The sequence below is a fragment of the Artibeus jamaicensis genome, unplaced genomic scaffold, assembly GCF_021234435.1.
Source record: "Artibeus jamaicensis isolate MK-2021 breed Jamaican fruit bat unplaced genomic scaffold, CSHL_Jam_final contig_415, whole genome shotgun sequence".
Taxonomy (NCBI): Eukaryota; Metazoa; Chordata; class Mammalia; order Chiroptera; family Phyllostomidae; genus Artibeus; species Artibeus jamaicensis.
The window spans coordinates 34,389,276-34,408,839 of NW_026521823.1; the positions used below are offsets into that span (position 1 = coordinate 34,389,276).

At 51.0% G+C, this 19,564-nt stretch overlaps 1 protein-coding gene across 1 annotated transcript in view; it reads right to left on the minus strand.

Moving 5' to 3' along the window:
* Positions 1 to 18,819, minus strand: part of ABCC4 (ATP binding cassette subfamily C member 4) — a 212,172-nt gene extending 193,353 nt beyond the window's left edge. Inside the window, exon 1 of the mRNA XM_037132441.2 lies at positions 18,172 to 18,819. Coding sequence (XP_036988336.2) covers positions 18,172 to 18,248 — 77 coding nt within the window. The 5' untranslated portion in view covers positions 18,249 to 18,819. The remainder of the gene's footprint in view (positions 1 to 18,171) is intronic.
* Positions 18,820 to 19,564: the final 745 nt, after the last annotated feature.

Sequence of the window (19,564 nt, forward strand, 5' to 3'; positions counted from 1 at the left end):
CAGTATCTGCCACCCTGAGTCAGAGACAGCGCTGTAAACAGTGGTATTGCCAAAGGCGGTCACTGCCACAGCACGGAAATGGGGACCGCTGGCCTAGGAGTAGAGGACGAGGAGGTCACACCCGGGCCTTGGGTTCACACAGGCCACCACCTGCCACGCTGTTCTTCCACGGAGGCCCATGCGGAAGTTGTTTACTCTCCAAGACCACAAGTATGATGAACTGATGATTCATCCCTAAAACTTCAGCAAAGATTTGTGTCACTTCCACTCTCACTATCCCGGCAGTCCGAGGTTTACCAAACAGCGCCATATTTGTCCCAAATTTGCAGGAAGCAGACGAGACCTTGGCAGGAAGCCCCAAGGACACATTGAGACACTGAGGTTTACAGGGGAACTTTCTTGGGGTTTAAGTTTACTTAATTGTGTGTTCTTTTTCCATTGACATAACAGACACGAGGCCGAACAGAGACAGAGCTCACAGTGTAGCACACACTGAGATCGCAAGAAACTGGACTCCCTGGGCTTCAGTCCCCCCACCCCCGGGTTGAACGCCTGGGAAGTAGCCTGGCCACCCAAGAAAGAACTCCGACTGCAAGCCCCTGCCCGTGAACTCTAAGAAGCAGCCCCTTGAATGCGAATCTATGAAAAATCTGAATTGTTGGATGTAGTCACGGAGGTACAGGATGATAAACCTCAAGTCCCTGAGATGAAAAACCTTCTCAAAAGCAGAGAAAACAAGCACTTTGCAGCCCAGCCTCTGCTGGAATGACCACAAATTTCAGAGTCACACATGAAATCTACATCCCTCCCCTCGACTTTCCGTGGATTATAAGCCCCACGAGGACACAGGTTGTTTCTGCTTATTTTATTTCCCTGGAGGGCCTAGTTTAATAAAAATGCATGTTCTGGGCAAACCTAAATACTTGCTACTCAGCACAAAAATAATACATCAAGCCCTGGCTGGGTGGGTCAGTTGGTTGGAGTGTCATCCTGTGAAATAGAAAGTCATAGGTTCGATCCCCAGTCAGGGTGAGTGTGGGAGCCAACAAATCAATGTCTCTCTCTCATTCATTCTCATTCTCTCTCTCCCACCCCCTGCTTCCTCTCTAAAATCAATAAACATATCCTGAGTGGGGATTTAAAATAATGATCATGATAATAATCATCATCAAATACGCAACGACACCAATTTTGATCCTCAAAACACAACACAGGTATTTAGCCATAAAAATTCAAGACACTGAATCTATCGCAATCAATGTATTCTCCTCATTGAAAAAACAATTTACTCCGAACAAGTCCCTGCTCATTTGGCATTTCCTCCAAACTCCCCAGCCTTTATTTCCAGCCTCCAAACAGAGAGCACATGGGCTACAATTCTTAGATGCTTTCTCTCCCCGATGCCTCCTCCAGCTCTGACAATGTAGGGTCTCTGGCGAGGCGGCGAGAATTCCAGCGTGCGAATCCATCCAGCCTCTTCGCCACTGGGCCACCGTGGCTCAGGTGTGAAGTCCTGCACAGCATCCTCCATCACTGCTTCCTCTCTTCCTGGTCCCGTCCCTCGGGGCCATGGCTCCTCCTGTCTCCTATCATAGTCAGGAGGCGCCTTCAACCCCCTGGAAGGACAGGTCATTGAACACACAGCAAGTTACAATTAAAGGCAACTCGCCCACTGAGGTAGCACTGGCTCACCCCCTTGTGGCCCATGGAGCACTGGGGATCCAAAGACTGGGGTTTAGCGCCATGGAAGCTCTTGTTTTCTCCGATGCCTCTTACAAATGGCTTCCAGGTGTCCCTCAACAGGCCTGTGTCGGCTGTTCCCATTTCTGCCCAAGCTCCTCTCTCTTCTGGCCTGGCCACCAGATGTCTCTCTGTGTCACCAGACAGCAAGGGGGTCGCTTATAGGGTCTTCCACCGGCAGTGTAACTTCCAATATTCGAGGCCCCACAGGAGCGTTCTGACAGAGACCCCCGCCCCCGGCCGAGGCTGCCCTCCACGCCAATGTTATTTCTTGACAAATGGTGTGAGGTTTGGAAGCAAAGAACGGCTGGCAGCATGTGGTTTTTACTTCAAGTAAATAACTACTTAATCTGGGGAGCCTGGTTTTTCACTTAATTTTAATGATGCCACCACTGCCTTACAGTCCTCTCTCTTTTTTTTAAGGTCTTATTTATTTTTAGAGAGGGGGGAAGGGAGGGAGAGAAACATTGATGTGAAGGAGAAACATCGACCGGCCGCCTCTCGCACCCACCCGACTTGGGGACAGAACCCACACCCCACCCAGCCATGTGCCCTGACTGGGAATCGAACTGGCGACCTTTCGCTTTGTGAGGCAACAGCCAACCCCCTGAACCATGCCACGCGGGGCACCATGCTACATTCTTAGAAGAAAAGGCAAAAGGGCTACACTAACCAGCACTGACTTGAGTCCCTTTTTCTGGTAAATGTCCATGAGCCACTAACTGGGATTGCTTCAGCTCCAGGAACCAAGGCCCCGCAGCCCTGAGGCAGAAGTGAAGGTGTAACGGGAAAAGCCCCAGTGCCCCACCGGCTTGGAGAGCTGGCAACCCCTCTTCCCCAGCATCAGTTCTTCTTTAGGACTGCCCCTCCCTCCGCTCACCTAGGCAACCAGCTAGGGCTCTCAGCAGCGACCCTGAACTTGGAATGTGGAAGCTGTCAGCTACGTTCTGACGAGCGAAAGCCATTTGTACCTAAGAATATAAGACCAGGGCACCCAATTTCATACACAATACTGAGAACAGCGGTCTAACATGATTAACACCAATTTAAAACGGAGTAACCTTTCTGCTGTTATCCAATATTAAGGAGGAAATGCTCATTCTAAGTTAGACAGTCTTCTAGTCAGGCAACACTATGTCCATGGGGCAGAATTTAGGAAAATTCCAGCTGAACCATCTCATTCATGAGGTCAATCATGAGTGAAACAGCCCTCAGCTTGAATAGCTGCATGTTCAGAAAGAACAAAAACCTTCTTTGAAAAGCCCCTCTCTATACACAGTCCCTTGAAGGGTTTGTCTGGTCAAAGTAAATCAAGAGAAGGAAAACTCCATAGGGACCTCAGGACCCACTAAAACAGCTTTCGTAATAATCTTGGTATGTCCTCCATTCACTTTCAAAGACACTTCCTGTAACCACAAAAGCCTGCAGAAGTGGAAACGAGAAAGCAACGGGAAAAAACACACACGTTCGGTCAGACAGCGAAGAGGATGCTACGTACACAGAGGCACTTTACAGACTCACTCCCGGCTCCGTGCCCACCTGGCTCGGCACAGTCCCAAGCCAACCCCACTGTCCTGAATGCCACTCTCGGGCTCCTGCGGACCCTCCCGAAAGCACTCCCTGCCCCTCGCCCCTCCACGGAGGTCACCGCATCAGAAGGAAGGGGGAGGATGGAGGGAAGACAGACCATGCCACCCCCCCACACCTCAAAGGGCGACCCCCAACACCCAGCAGTGTAACCCCAGCGCCACCTCCTTTTTCTCCCTCCAAAGAGGCCAGGGCCAAGCTGGGTCTTCCCCACCCCCACGAAGCAGCCCTCAAACCTTGGCATGTCATTAACGCCTTATTGATTTAAAAAAAAATAGAACTCAACGGAAACTATAATATTCACTAATTCAAACCAACTCGTAAGCACCAGCCCAGCATGTAACGGCACTCTTCTAGGCCCAGAATGGGGGTCTCTTTAATGGAGCTCGCATTTAGGAAGAGAAGAGAGACCAGCGAACTACAAAGACAGATTCAAAACAATGGTAGCGACCACCGAAAATAACACAGGGAGACCTGGCGGAGAGTGCACACAGCTCCTTTCTACAGACTGGCAGAGTCAGGCAGGAGGTCTGGCGAGACTCAGAAAGCAGGAGTGGAGTCCACGTGTTCGAGACAGAGACATCAGCGAGTACAAGGCTAATGCACTTACAGAACAACCCAGGAGTGGAAAGGACTTCCCTCCAGATCCGCAGAGATCTCCAGGTCCTGGAGGAAAACCGCAGGCGTGGCTAACATCTTCTACCTGCCCCACAGGGTTCATGATAACGTGTTCGATGGACGGATAAAAAAACCGGCTCGGGTTGGAGCTGGACGGAGATCACACACTGTTCCCCAGCCAACTCGGAGCTGGCTCCCTCGGCCTCTGCCCAGCTCAGCAGACCCCCTTCTCCCCGCCCGCCCCAAAAGCACTACATCACCAATCGCCTCAGCTAGCTAACACAGTGAGGGTCTGGGTCATCTCAGGGCCCTTCCAGCCTCTGCACCCAGGACGTACCTGGTTCCTGGGAAGCTCCGCACGGTACCCCCAACCTTGGCTTTCTGTGCAGCTCGCTCTCCCTGTTTCATGCCCCCCAAATCCACTGCTCATTCACAACTGCCTTCGTTGGCTAGACGCCCACCTGTTTTCAGGAGAACCCTTTCGGGAGGGTCCCTCCGGCCACACGAACTGGACCACAAATGAGAGACATTCTCAGGAACTGTCAACGTTCCTCCAGCCCAGGGGACCAGCCACCCCAGCCTCCCACTGCCTGGCCTACTGGGGACCACCCCAAGAACCACACACTCCCACACAGAGCGCAGGTCAGGGGCTATTTCCCGAGGGCACCTGCTGAAGTGGAGATAGTGACAGGTGTTCACTTGTCAAGACTCTCAAGAAAAGTTTAGTGAATAAGGACGTAGGCCATTCCACAGTTCCTGCCCATGCTCCATGGCTGGAGGGAGGTGTGTGACCTCTACAGAATATGAACGTCAGCCCTGCCCCCATCTATTTACTCGGTGGAATCAGACATGAAATTTAACCTCTGCACCTCAGTCCCTTCAGCAGGAGGAAATGAGAGTGGCCACACTTGGCAAACCATTTATAAATGTTAATCATGGATACGGTTGCATTCGCTCTACCTTGCTTATGGGGATGTGCATAATACGGTAGAAAACTGTTCGTGAAAGTGTCAGCAGGTCCTGGAGTGGTCAGAACGGCTGCGCCCAAGAGGACGGGACACTGTCTCAGACCTCAGAGAGGGAGGGGAGCTGGGGGAGTGGGGCCCGGGCCTCCCCGTAATGAACCACCGAATTCTTCAAAAATCCACCAACATCACTGTGCATGGATTTTTGTGGAACCTAGTAAACGGGACCACACTGGGGGTGAAGCGGGGGCAGTGGGGAAGGAGAGGGGAGAGCGGGGAGAGAAGAGAGAGTTCAAGCAAACACAGGAGGCTCCAGAGCGGGAGGCAGAAAGAGGCCTGGGGAAGTGAACCAGCACAGAGCTGGCAGGAAGTGTGGGCTGGGACCGCAGGCCAACTGGGGGCTGCAGGGGGACTGGGGGCTGCAGGGGAACTCGGGGCCTCAGGGCCCAGCTGCCCTGTGGCCACCACACTGGAAGGACACCCTCGCCTCACTGGAACCGGAGTTCTGCACATGCTTGGCATGGTCAGTCCTTCAACACATGAGGCGCTGCATCGGTGTTCAAGTTCAGCTCTTCCTTCCTTAAACTTCTTGCCAGTGATTCAGTCTAAGTATGTGAGCAGCAGGAAACTGCAGAGGTCTTGGAACCGGACCTCTGTGTTGGCCCGGGGCTGGCTTACTCCTACTGGCCCAGGGCTCCACTTTCTGCCTGTTGCCAACGCCTCAAAGCAAAACTTTTCCCACGAGGATGAGTGTGCGGTGCCGGGGCATGGGAATGGCCCGCCCGACACACTGCTGCCTCTTCCGCAGGCTGAGACATCAGCAGTAGCTGCCTCTGCCCGCTTTGCTCTGTGCTCTGTAGAAACCGCAGTTCCCAGAAATCAAAGGCCGTTAGCTGCCCTTGTCTAAGTCCCGAGTGGGCTGCCCTGCACGATCCCTTCCCGTTGCGCCTCGTCCTTCCTGGAAGGGTTTCTTAGAAAATGCGCCCCCCTCACAGGAAAGAAATCCCTCCCAAGGAGCTAGGAGATAAGGCAGCGGCCTTGTGGAATTTCCCCTCCAAAACTTCAGTTTACCTTCCGAATGGCCCTTCGCAGAGATGACCAAAATCCACTCCAGGGTAGGGGGAGTGCGATCCTGACTTGGCATACTCAGAGGGACTAATTTTCTCTTTAAAATGTTTATCTTCAGGAAAAATCTGAACTACAGTATATTCTAAAGGGGGCGGGGGGGTAAGAAGACTTCCAGTTTGCCTGAGAAAACAATAAAGCCACCCCTTTTTTTTTTTTTGGCTATTAATACAGGATACACTAAGGACTTCCATGGGGTTTTCCCAAAAGCAAAATAATTTGGTAAATTTGCATGTAGACTGTAAAAAAAAAAAAAAGAAAAGTTCAGAGCATGAGTGTGAGTGGCCTCAGAGCCTGAAAGAGCAGAGCAGCCTAGACGAACAGAGACCACCCAGCTGGTGCTGGACCACCCACAGCGACCCCAGCCAGCAACCGAGATCTGCTCTCAGCTGCGATGATTACGCGTGGACCAGCCGGCCTGCCCGTGGAGGGAGACCGCACTCCCCCTGAGCAAAGCGCTCTGAAGGGTTTATGGGGGTTGGCTCCACATCCAGAGTTTCAGGGGGTCTACCTAAATTTAATTTTTTTAAAACAGGAGGAGGCTGGTCGACCCTGACAGCAGTGGCAGCAACTCCAATGAAGGCGTCTGTGGGGCACGAGGGTGTCATGGCCGCTCAGGCCACCGTAACCAGGGGCCACAGCCGGGGCGCTGCACCCATGGGTTTGTTCTCAGATCTCTACAAGCTAGAAGTGCGTGGAAGGAGGGCAGGTGCCAGAAGCCGAGTGGAGCAGCTTCGGCCACACGGCTCTGCTGCGACACTGCTTTTCCAGGGGACTTTGGCAGAGGCGCTAATACCCACCTTACAGTCTCCAACGTGCTTCCACCGACAGTGACCTGGTTCTCCGTATGAGTCACATTTCTCTTGGTGGCCTCCTTTTTTTCAAACAGATCATAATTTCTGTGGGAGTTACTAACAGGTCACTTCTCCATTCAACGTGGGTATTAGACCCTGTGGTCCTTCCACAGGGCCCCCCTGTTGATGGGCCCTGCTTGATGGTGAGTGGGGGAGGAAAGTGGATACAACTTTGTTAGTTCACCACACTTAAAGTATAATTTTTGGAACACGCCATGAGCAGGTTTCATTTTCCCAACTTGTAGAAGAGGATCCAGAGGCCCAGAATCGTTAGCTGTCTTGCCCAAGGTCACAGCTAACAAGTGCAAGGTCACGGACTAGGACCTGGCTCTTCTGGCTCCAGTCTGGCGCTCTCTCCATAATACCCAGCTTCCCCTATCTAAGGGACAGGTGTCAGCAATTCCAAATTAGAAAAGGGGTTACTGTAAGGGTCCAAGGATAAGTATCTTCAAGATCCCTGCCAGCTCCTCCCTCCCACTCACTTGCTGAGGCCCCACAGGGAGGAATAAGCCCCACGAGCCAGCTGCTCTCCTGCTTTGAGAGGAACCTGGAAAGACTAAAGTAACAACATAAAACCACTGACTGCACCTATTAAGAGTGAGATGCGCCCCCAGGCACTGAGAGATCAAGATGAGAAAGACACTGGTTTCTGCCCTCAAAGAGCTAACAATTTAGTTTTTCTAAAGTTGCATGAATGATGAATTAACACTTGATCACTTTAAAAAAAGACATAATGAAAGGGTGGGTTTTGCCGTAATCCCCACCGTATCCATTTACTGAGGGCCAAATACACAGCAGTCAGTTTACAGGTCCTCCCCAAGGTGACGTCTGTGAAGAGCATCATCTGTTTTACAGGTGACCGTCCTGTGCAGCTCAGTGAACACTCGGAATTCATACAAATGCCACACTCAGATTCAGCGACACCAAGATCCCCCCAGCCCTGGAGTTAAGTTTTAGGCCATTGATAAATCTCCCATTTACCAACTTAAAATAGGACAGACATCTATCATACTGTTGACGGGGGAGGGGGAGATGAAGGGAGAAGGAGGGAGAGAGAGAAGGGTGCTCGCTGCCTACCTGGTACCGGTGAAAGGTGACTCCAACAAGCGATATTAAAAGAAGTAGCCAATTGGGTTTATGATACCATCCGTCACATCCTGACCCATAAAACATACTAAGAAAACAAGTCAGCAAATAAAAGCAGTTTATGGGGGTGAACAATTTTATAGTCAGGAGCTTTTGATTGACGAAGGAGAATTCCACTCAATTACCCCGATGAACTCAGTGAACGCAGGCCTCCTTGTGTGACCAGGGTGAAGACATAAAGCACAGGGGCAGGGAGGCTGCAATTCACACTCTGGGTTTGTCAGACTGGACTCAATTGAGCCCCATTCTGTCCTAGCTGGGGAATACAAGGACCACACCAGCTTTCACAAAAGGATGCCCTAAGCATCCAAGCTCAGGATGCAAGCAACAAGCCTCATTCCTTCCCGATCACTTGTTGAGTCCCAACAGAGATGAATAAGCCCCGCTGTACTCTTGCTTTTAGAGGGACCGGAAAAGGGGGTGCAGATGAGGGCAATTCAAAACTCTGGCCAGAAAAATGAAAATGTGCACAGAAACGTGTTTGACCCTTATTCAGTGGTCCTTAGTCTTCATTGTCCACCTTGTTGGAAACCTTTTAAAAATACCGATGCCTGCGGTCCACCCCGAGACGATGCGAACTGGTCTACAGAGGAACCCGGCGCTGGAATTTTATGGCTGCCCCAGTAAGATTCCATCACAGTGAGGGCTGAAAACCGCTGTGTGTGAACGAACTAGAACTTCGACAAGCCAGAGCTAGCGAGCCTCACAGAAATCATACATATCAATTGTTCAAAGAAGCCATTGGCGAGTCTATTCAGGAAAGACAGCCCCGAGAGCCAGCTTGTGTTGGTTAGGAAGAAATCACACCAAACTAACCTCAGCTCTTCGTAGGCTTCTGAATGACTGTCCAGTAGATACGGCACCTCTGGACTTCCCTGAGACAGATGGCATGTCCCCTGTAGCCAACATCTGTAGCCAAGTTCATCTACTGCCCACGGTGTCCACTGGCACACTGGCCACACCTGGGCGACAGGCAGTTCCAGGACCTGTCCTTTCTCATGGTCAGACTACAAAAGCTTTCAAATAACTTTCAATAGGCAACCATGAGATGCTAAACCTTGACATCAACAAAATGAACTTAAATAGGGATAAAACAGTAGTTTGGGGATACACCCACTGACTCTGAAATACTGTGTGTTTCCAGTATTTCTCAACTGTTGGCATTGCTGCTGATGCCCAAATTTTATCTCCAGACTTCTTCCCTGTGCCCCCAAATCAACCTGTCTCAACCGGCTCAACCTGTCTACTTGAAAGTGCAGCAGGCGTCTCAAACTTAACACGGTCAAAACCAAACTCCTGGTGTGCCCCAACCTGTGTCTCCTACAGCTTCAGGGTCTCATCTAATGGTGACTCCATCCTTCCAGGCACTCAGATCAAACCTGTGGGGCAACTTTGACCCCCTCTCCCTCCCAAGTCCCACAGTCTGTCTCGCACCAAAGACCCTCAGCTCCACCATCAAATAAACTCTTCCCTGTATCCAACTACTCATGACTGGCCTTCCTACCATCCTGGTCAAAGCCACCATCATCCCTCGGCTGAACTGCTGTGACACCTCCTGCCAGTTTCCCCATATCTCCCTGCCTTTCTTCAGTCTACCCCCCACACAGCGAGCAGAACGACCCTGGGAAGGCCGTGTCCCCTCTCTTCTCTGAACTATCCAGTGGTCCCACCTCGTTCCAAGTAGAGCCCAAGTCCTCAATGGCCAGTAGAGCCCTCAAGATCTCTTCTCTTGCACTGGCCACTGCCCCGCCTTCTCTGTGAAATGCACCCTGGCCACCCTGCCTAAAACCACCATCTCCCTTCGCCACACACACACTCCTCACCCCTTTCCCTGCCTTACTGTTCCTCCTTAGCACTCATAACTAACCGGCACCACTTCCCTTATTCATCTTGGTTAGCGTTTGTTCTCTCACTTGAATTTAAGTCCCACGAAGGGAGCGACTGTTATTTATTGTGCTCACTGCTGCACCCCAAATGTCTGGAACGGGGATGGGCAAACATGTTCTGTGAAGAGCTGGAGCACAAATATCTGAGGGCTTGCAGGTCATAGAGTCTCTGCTGCAACTACTCAGCCCCGCTGCTGTGGCCCAGAGACCATCTCTAAGTGGGAGAGTGAGGCCGTGTTCCGATGACACTGCATCTACAAGAACAGACGCACTTGGCTGGTGCGTCACAGTGTGCCGACTCCAGGGCTAGACCATCACCCGGCAGGCAGCAAGCACTCAGAAAGACTTGCTTGACTCAAAACTGTCACAGCAGTAGTGGAAGCACCACCTCTGGCCAGGTCAAACCTGAAATACATGAGACATTAGAATAATAACATCATCAGCTGAAGAGCATTCAGTTCAACCCGATGGAAGGGGTCGGAAGCTCTGCCGTGTAAAGGCCGCCTGGGACTGGAGACAACGCCCTGAAAGACGAAGCATTTCACGGGTCCGTGACACCTGTCTTTGACTACCAGAAACCCACCCATACGAACCAGGGGCTTGATGTATGGTGACGGAAATTTTAAAACGGACATACATGGGTAGAAAACACCCGGAAACAACACTGTGACTCACCCTGGCTGGTGTGGCTTAGTGGACTGAGTGCCGGCCTGCAAACCCAAAAGATGCCAGTTCGATTCCCACTCAGGGCGCATGCTTGGGTTGCAGGCGGGCTCCCTAGCTGGGGTGTGAAGAGAGGCAACCGACTGATGTTTCTCTCACACATCGATGTTTCTCTCCCTCTTTCTCCCTCCCTCCCCCTCTCTCTAAAAATAAATAAATAGAATCTTTTAAAAAAGAAAAGAGAACTGCGTATGATGACCTAATATAACAGCACATTTCTCCCTTAAGCAATGTCTAGGGATTCCTGGATTGAGTGAGAACTAGAAGCCCCCTCCCTCCCGACCCTGTGGTTCCAAGACACTGGACATAAGGCAGACAGGAGTTGGCCTGGAGGGAAGAGCGCGCAGGCACTAGTCCCACAGAGGCCGGCACAGAACTGGCCTGGGAAGCAGCAGACAGAGTAAGGAGCTAATCCAGGAACCACAGAGGGGCTTCAGGTGTTCATCGAGTACAGGTCTGGGGAGCAAGGAGAAGGGACGTCTGAAAGTCAGCAGATTGGTTTAGGTGAACAGGGGCGGGAGTGTGACCTTAAATGACTGTATCAAACTGCCAGGGAGGGGCGCGACCACCACCGGGGCATCCGCACTTCTCACTGCGGCCAGGACACGCTAGCCCCTTCCTACAGTTCTGTGCCTGGCGTGACCCCCCCCCCGCCCTCCTTGGGCAACCGCTCCTCCACACCCTCCATTGGCACACATCTTACTCATACCTCTGCTACCGCACACACCCGGAGGTGTGGTGACTAACCTGTGCGGCAGGCAGACCGCTGGACACATGAACCACATTTTCTAGTGCCCACTATGGCCACAGGTGGCCAAGAGCTGGCCAACAGGATGTGAGTATAAATGACACGTGTCACTTCCAAGCCTGAAACATGTACTGGGTTGGCCAAAAGCTTCGTTCGTTTTTTTCCGTACAATGGCTCTAGTAGTGCTTAGGTGTCTTTAACCTCACTCAAAACAACTTTGTTACATTGTATTGTGACAACTGTCATATCAGCGTGCATTTAAGAAAAACTTACCGAAATTTGTGAATTTCTTATAGCCATATTAATATTGAAGATGGAAGAAAATATGTAACATTATCAGCACATTATGCTTTATTATTTCCAACAAAGGTAAAATGCTACTGAAATGCAAAAAGAAATGTCTGTGCAGTGTACAGAGAAGGTGTTGGGTCTGATCAAACATGTCAAAAATGGTCTGTGAAGTGTCGTGCTGGATGGAGATCTCTCACTGAACAATGCTCCCCTATTGGGTGGAACAGTTGAAGTTGATAGCAATCAAATCGAGACATTAATTGAGAGCAATCAATGTTATAGCAATTGCTGTTGTAAACCACACAGGAGACAGCCAACTCAAAATATCCAAATCAATAAAGTTATTGATGAAAATGAAAAGTGTATCTTTTAATTTAAGGAAAAAACGACACAGACTCTTTGGCCGGCCCAACAGACCCCTTTCCAGCTGAATGAAGAGAACCCAATGGACAGACAGGCCACAAGAACCCAGCCATGACAGAGAGAAAGTCCAGCTACTGGGTAAGTGTGCGGTGTGGCTCCCCACCCCAGCCGACCCCAAAGAGACTGTAACACGAGACTAAAGGTGTGTCGCTGTTACTATTGTTTTGACCAAAGCCACTAACACTTGGGGCCTCTTTTTCTCAGCAGCCAGCATTACTGACAGAACTGTGGCAGCAACCACCTCCTCTACCAGACTGTGAGCTCTTCCAGAAGGTTGATATTTTGCTATCTTTATGGATTTAAACCTGGCAACAAAGAAGGCATACAAACGTTTACTCGGTGAATAATCTATGAAGCCACGGAGGGGTGAGAAGGGTGACCTTGGCCTCCGATTGTGCTCTCAAGTAGAAATGGACTTGGAGGGGCGAGAAAAGTGGTTCCCAAGCCGCAGCACCTGAATCACCCAGGAAGCATGATTAAAAAGTCAAATTTCTGGAGGCCACCTCCTACCTCCACCCTCCCCGCACCCTAGCCCCAAGAGATTATGATCTTACGGGGAAGGAATGAGACTCAGAGCCTGGGAAATGTTAACTTGAGACCGCTAAGTAACAAGGGAAAGGTGGCAGGCCTTTCCTTCTGTACCCATTCACTGCTTACTGCCTGCCCAACACTCTCCTACATGCCTTACCAGCACGGGGTTCCTTTAATGTTCTCAACAGCCCTACAAGGTGGGTGTCATGATTATTCCCATTTTCCAGATGCAGAAACTTGCCCGTGGTAAGTAGCAGACCTCAGACGTCTATGCAGGCAGAGCAGGGCTCCAGTGCACCCAGCACGGATCAGGGCTCAGGGTGGCAGAAATGTGCCTCCTGCCACAAAGCTGGGAAAGCGACTTGGGTGTCAGCCACTTTCCCCCAGTTACTCCCATGACCCTGGTCACCCCAGGGCTCACTGAGAAGCAGCTGCCTTGTATCGGTCAGCTCCCCAGGCTCTGATGGTCCTGAGAAGGCAGACGGTTCCAAGACCTGCCTCACCTCACCAGGAATGTCTGGTTGTGTGAGAACTGATGTAAGGCGAGGCTCGGAAAGCAAATACTGCAGGATCCTGAATGCCATGCTAAAGAACTGCTCTGGAGAGCAGCAAGAAGCTTTTAAAGAGGGGGATGGCATGGACTTTTAAGAGAAAGACTGGGAGCAGTGAGACCCAGTGGAAGGAAGAAAAGCCGCAAGTGTGAGCTGAGGTGGGAGCCAAGTGGGGAGGGACACGAGCCCCAGGAGGGCAGGCACCCTGTGGATCCCACACACATTCAGAAAGCCTTTGCTGAATAAATGAATGACTCCAAGGGCTTATTTAAAGTTGAATCCATAGCCCTGGCTGGTGCGGCTCAGTGGACTGAGCGTCAGCCTACAAACTACAAGTTTGCTGGTTCAACATGCCTGATTACAGGCCAGGTCCCAGGGAGGGGGTGTGCAAGAGGCAACCAATCAGTGTTCCTCTCCCTCTCTTTCTCCTTCCCTTCCCCTTGCTCTACAAATAAATAAAGTAAATCCTTAAAAAATAAAAAATTTAAAACTGCAGCATCTGTGAAGGACATACAAAGAAGTGCAATAAAACAGGGTACACCTGTACAGGGATCTTACAAGGATTCGTCTCTAAATGGACCTAACACTTCTCTTGCCTTCAGACGCCCCCCTGCTCACAGCAGGCCTTGCCTCTGGGCTGGGTGAGCTGCACTCACTCTCAGCGCCACCCTCCCAATGTTAAAGCTCAGCGATCACTTGCATGTAGCCACTCAGAGTCTGCAGGGCTGAAGACCGGATCCGAGTCCGTGCTGTCCCAAAGCCCAGACTCGCCCTCCACCCCCGCTGGCATCTACCTGGATGCCACCCATCGACAGAGAAACACGGAAAACTGCAGGAGCTCAGAGTTCACCCACAGGGGAAACCCACAGACGCAGCCCCACAGTAAGAGGGGCGGGGCTCAGGATGAGGACTCACGCTGCACACGGAGCCCCTGCGCTCCACGCCCCACAGAACAGGCATCTCCTAGGAGATACACAGGCGAGGGGAGTCCTCTGGAGGGGTCAGAATGTTAGCTACATACACATTCACCCATTTTACATGAACAAGTATAAAGGACACATGGACAACAACTAAAGGGGTTGAAAATGGGAGGGAGGAGGGGAGCACTGGGGGGTGGGCTGGGATGGGAGTAAAAGACAGAAAACTGTACTCGAACAACAATTAAATAAATTTTTTTAAAAAAGATTTTTTGGCTATGTTACTTACCTGTAGAAAAATAATAACTGCCCATTAAAAAATAAAACTAAGCATTTCCATGCACTCACAATCACAACCTGGAGTGACTAACGCAGCCACCATCTCTAAGCCACGCCCTCCACCCACCCGGCACTCCAGTACTGGGCCCTCCGCATTTCCCCCTCGCAACAGGGCGGCAGCTCTCTCTGAGCCGAGTCTCCAGAGGCCATGTCTTGACACCAGCAGCAGTTTCCACAACAGCACCGCCTTTCTGAGCCAGTCCGGGGAGGCAGGGCTGAACCCCCCCCCCCCGTCTGCAGGGACAAAGGCATCCAGCCCCGATCCTCCTGGACCCCCATCCCTGAGGCATGTCCTTCACCGTTGACCTCCAACCTGCTGACCTCTGGGCTGAGGGTGCACAGAGGACTACAGAGCAAGGAGCGGAACACGCACATCGCGGGGAAGAGCCTTGGGGGATATGGGCCATCTAGTGCCCAGCTGGACACAATTCCCAAGCTTTGCCACTTATTTCCAATAATGGGGAAGAAGAAGAATTATTCAATAAACCATGATGGGAAAACGGCCTCTCGGAAAAAACGTGAGGCCTATCTTAGATCAAACAGCTAAAGAAATTCCAGCTGCCTTTATTGTTAGAAATGCAACAAGAAAACCAAAAGAAAATACTTATGGAGATTTCGATGGTGCTGGGATTTTTAAAAAGATGCACTACGAAAGCAACAGGGGAAACCAAAAAGAAAAACTCAGTGGACTTTGTGATATACAAATTTTAAAACCTCTGAACTCAATGAAGAGACAAATGAAAATCTGGAAAAATATTATAAGCCCTATTACAAGTTATTTCAAAAAAAGTAAGTGGCTCATAGGGAAAAAAGATCCATTAAGAAACAACTGAAAGAAATACAAGTAGTCAATAGACATAAAAAAGTTCCATCACTATAACTCAAATAAATGCATATTCAAACTCATTTTTAACTTGCTATTTGGAAAAATTTAATTCAGATACTCAAACTTGACAATGAACTAAGCACATGAACTTCTATTAAGAGGGCTAACTGGTCACATCCTGTTGTGAAACCCCTTGGGCTTCCACCAGTCACTCTACTTCTACAAACACAGAAAAGGGAAAGATGGCAAAAATGTATAGACATGTACCGTACATCCTACTACATAGCAACAAACCATCCGGCAGAGGTGAAAGACTGCGTAAACAGCACTCACTACACAGCATGTTTTGAAGATTATTTTGTGTCATAAAGAAATGTCAACCACAGGAAAGCAAGGGATCAGAATCTAAATTAGTTTTATTAGAAAAAAATGTGTGTGTACACACAGGTGTCCGTAAAGAGGCCTAGGGGAACGACTCGGGCACCAGCACAGTGTCAGCAGGTGTACTTGGCTGGTAGAAATAAGTCACCCTTACTCCTGTCTTATTTTTCTGTAGTTTTAAATTCCTTACAGAAACAAACAAAAAAAAACACATATTCTTTTCAAAAATTCTCAGTAGTCACCAAGAGCCAACAATGTACAACTCTTATTAGACCCCCACGTTCAAAATGTGCTGTGAAAACAGCAAAACCCTAGTGAGCTAGTTACTGGCATCAAGATGAGTAGCTACCAGTTTACGAGTTTAGAAAGCAGGTGGAATTGGAGACGGTGAAGACTGGGTCACTCCCTACCGGTGGGCCTTGTGTCCTGGCTGGGCTCACTTCAGCTTTCCCACCCGCTGCCAGAGGGGCACATGAGAAAATCGCCGAGATGTCTCAGACTTTAAAATTCCTCAAACTGCAGAAGGTAAATAAACACAGGACGGCAATTGTGGCCAACAACCGACTTCACAAAGACGTGTCCCTCTTTTAAAACTCTAATACCGGAATGACAATGTATTCCAGTGGCTTCCAGCTGCCGGCCAGGCTTAACTTTACACCAGAATTACCTGCAGCCCTGGTTTAAACTCCACCACCACCGCCCCACCCAGTCTCTACGTTCACAGAACCAATGTGGAATGGGTGGTAGTGAACTTGCATTTCCAACCAGCTCCCTGATGAGCTGGTGGATGGTGAGGTGTGGGGGCCATACTTTGCCCTGAAGCATGGTAATAGATGTTTCCTGTGGACCATCTCCAGCAGCAAGAACTTTAAACAATTGCAGCCTACAAAACAAAGGTGAATTTATGACAGACTTCACGCATTTAAGAGCCAGTGTCCCCACAGAAGCAGCTCAGTACCAGACTGCCTGGTTTGCCACTCTGCCCCATCACTTTCTAGCTGCATGATCACAGGCAACTTACTCAACCTCTCTCTGGGTCAGTGCCTTCAGGGGTCAAACAAAGGTGACGGTTCCTTCGCCTGCAGCTGGGAAAACCATAAAGAGATGCCTACTCAAGTCATTAATGAGAAGTCCTCAGCTTGCCATTGCCATGTACAAACATTTCCAAAATCCACAAATAGGATGTGCTTCCAGAGTTCCTTGCCCTGCCTGAAGTTAAGGAGATGTTTCCCTACTTCATTATAATTTACAGTAACCACAGTTACATTCCTTGTTCTTCGTACCTTCCATTAAGAGAAGGGCCACCAAAGAGCCAATAGCTGTTCCCACACTTAATGAATACACCCCAGTCAAGTGCAGAAGCACTCATCTCCTTGGAATCCCTTAGGTTTTCCCATTTAAAAAAAAAAAAGTTTGGGGGAGGGAGGTAATACTAGAATAGTGGGAAAGATGAAAAGAGTGTTAGGGCTGAGAAACAAAAGATCAAACAATCAACCCATGTGATTGAATCCAAAAAATGGGGCCCACCTGATTTGAAGTCCCAGCTGCTAGCTAGATGGAGAACTTAGCCGCTTCACCTCTGTGGGCCGTTTTTCACCCGTGTTTCCCCCCAGTTCAGGGACCCTTCAGTGGTTTTAGGGCCTTAGGACTCCTGGGCAGGACCCCCGCATCAAGATCCTGGGTCATTTCCCTAAAGGCTAGAGAGATCCCTCCAAGACCTATCCCCAGGCTAGTCCTCAAAGTTGGAAGGAAATATTCACAACAGGAAAGGGGCTGGTCAACGACGCACGCCAGTCAAGGAAGGCTATGTGTGTGTCCCAAGCAAAAGCAAATCATATTCAAGTGCCCCCATTCATTACATAAATAATAAGAGAGTTTTTTACCCACACGAAATTGGCCACAACTAGCTACTAGGACACACAGTTAGAAACACAGGAATGAAGAGTCAGAGGGAGCGTGAGAGACAAGAGACAGGATCTCGGACACACACGGAGCCCCGTGGAGTTGCAACTCGGGTGCCACATAAAAAATATAGAAAGAGGTACAGGGAAACTATTGGGGCCTGGGCACTAATTAGGCTTTGGCTGAAATTACATAAAGGAAGCTGTTCATAAGCTGCTTGCTTAGAAAGAAAAGGGTGCGGCTTTTGTTCAGAACTGAGAATCCCTGAGCGGTTAGGGAGAATCCGACTGAAGGTGCCGAGCAGGGGGGAGGTCCAGCCCGTTCTCCCAGTAGGCAACCTCCGTTTTCCTTCTCTTCCCAGGTCCTGGAGGCTGACGGGGCCGCGAGCAGCAAGGCGGGGAGCCCCTGCGTCCCCACCACCAGGTCCCACCCGCTCCGCGCGCCCGGGCGCAGTTGCGGACCACGCGGCCGGTGTGGGACAGCCCCCACCGCAGCCAGAAGCGCCGGCGGCAAGTGCCCCGGCTCCCCGACCCTGGGTCGCCCACCCCCAAAGAGGCCGGCAGCGTCGGGCACGCGCCGATCCGCGGCGGGTGTCACAGCTCGGGCCGGGGCGCTCACCAGAAAAACACGCGCGAGCAGAGGTTCGCGTGCTGCAGCGGGTTGGCCTTCTTCACCTCCTCGTACTCCGGCAACATCTTGCCAGCCAGGCAGCCGAGAGCTGGGGTGGCGCTGCTCGGGCGGCGGTGCAGATCCCGCGGCTCGTGGAGGCGCAGACGCGGATGCTGGAGCTCTGGCGACCGCGCCGGTCCGCTCCGCTGAAGCCGGGGAACCACCCGCTTCCGGGAGCCAGGCGCTGGCGGCCCGCCAGGTCCCCGCCTCCACCTCCCGGCCACACTGCGTCTGGGCTCCCGCTGCGCGCCGCCGCCGCCGCTCCAGCCGCTGCCTCCCCTGCTGGGAGCCGGGAATTGGGAGACGCCGGGCGCCGAGGTCCGAGAGAGGAGTGGGAGGCTGGGCGGCCGCTGCCGCAAGCCACGCGCAAGTGCGAGGCCACGGGCACTGCTGGATGGATGGAGCTGCGTAGGCGAACCACCGGGCCCCCAGGTGCTCACATCTAGCCGCAAACTTGACCTGAACTGCAGCTCCGAGCCAAGGCACCGAGCCGTGGAGAGGGGAGGCTTTGTCCGCCCTTGCTGCTCAAAACGCCCCCTGGCCGGCGGCTTTCAGAGGACCCGGAGAAAGCTGCCGGAGGCCCTCGCTGGCGCCTTCTGGGCTCGCTGCCCTCCTCAGGACCAAAGAAGGATGTGGTGGGAAGGCCTCCAACCTGAGGGCGAGCATTTGACCTCCACAGCAACAGGGTTTAGCACAGATTACCTAAAGAAAGCTAACAGGTGATTAGAAGAACTCAAAAATTTGGAAGATGGAGAGCATTCTCGGGGGGGGGGGGGGGGGGGCAGGCTTTTGGCATCTGACCTGTTGCTGCCCTCCTAGTGTGGGGGGAAAGAGAGAGACTGCCTTATGCCTTATTATTTCCTTCATCAGGCTCTCAGAAGGTAGCTAACAGTGTAAGAGTGGCACATGGAACATGTTTCAGAACACCGGTTACGTGCATTTCTGGGGACCTTACCTCACTTTTAACTGTAAGAAGGTATTATCCCTTCTTACAGTTAAAAGTATAGACGGCCTGAGTCAAGAAGGTATCATCCCTATTTTACCCATGAGAAAGATGAAGCTCAAATACAAAACTTTCTTAGAGTCAGTAAATGATGAAACTTGAGCAAGACTCAACTCAGAGGCCAGCATGGCCCGTCTCAGGGGTGGACGGTCAATGTGCATGAAAAGGTCCTAGCCACACTACCAAGACACAGAGTCAACGCAGCTCTATCTAATACATAGAAATAAACACAGGAGGCTGCCAAAAAGGAGGAGACAGACACGGCCCAAATGAAAACAGATCAAAACTCCAGAAAAAGAGCTAAACGAAATAGAGATAAGCAATCTATCAGATGCAGAG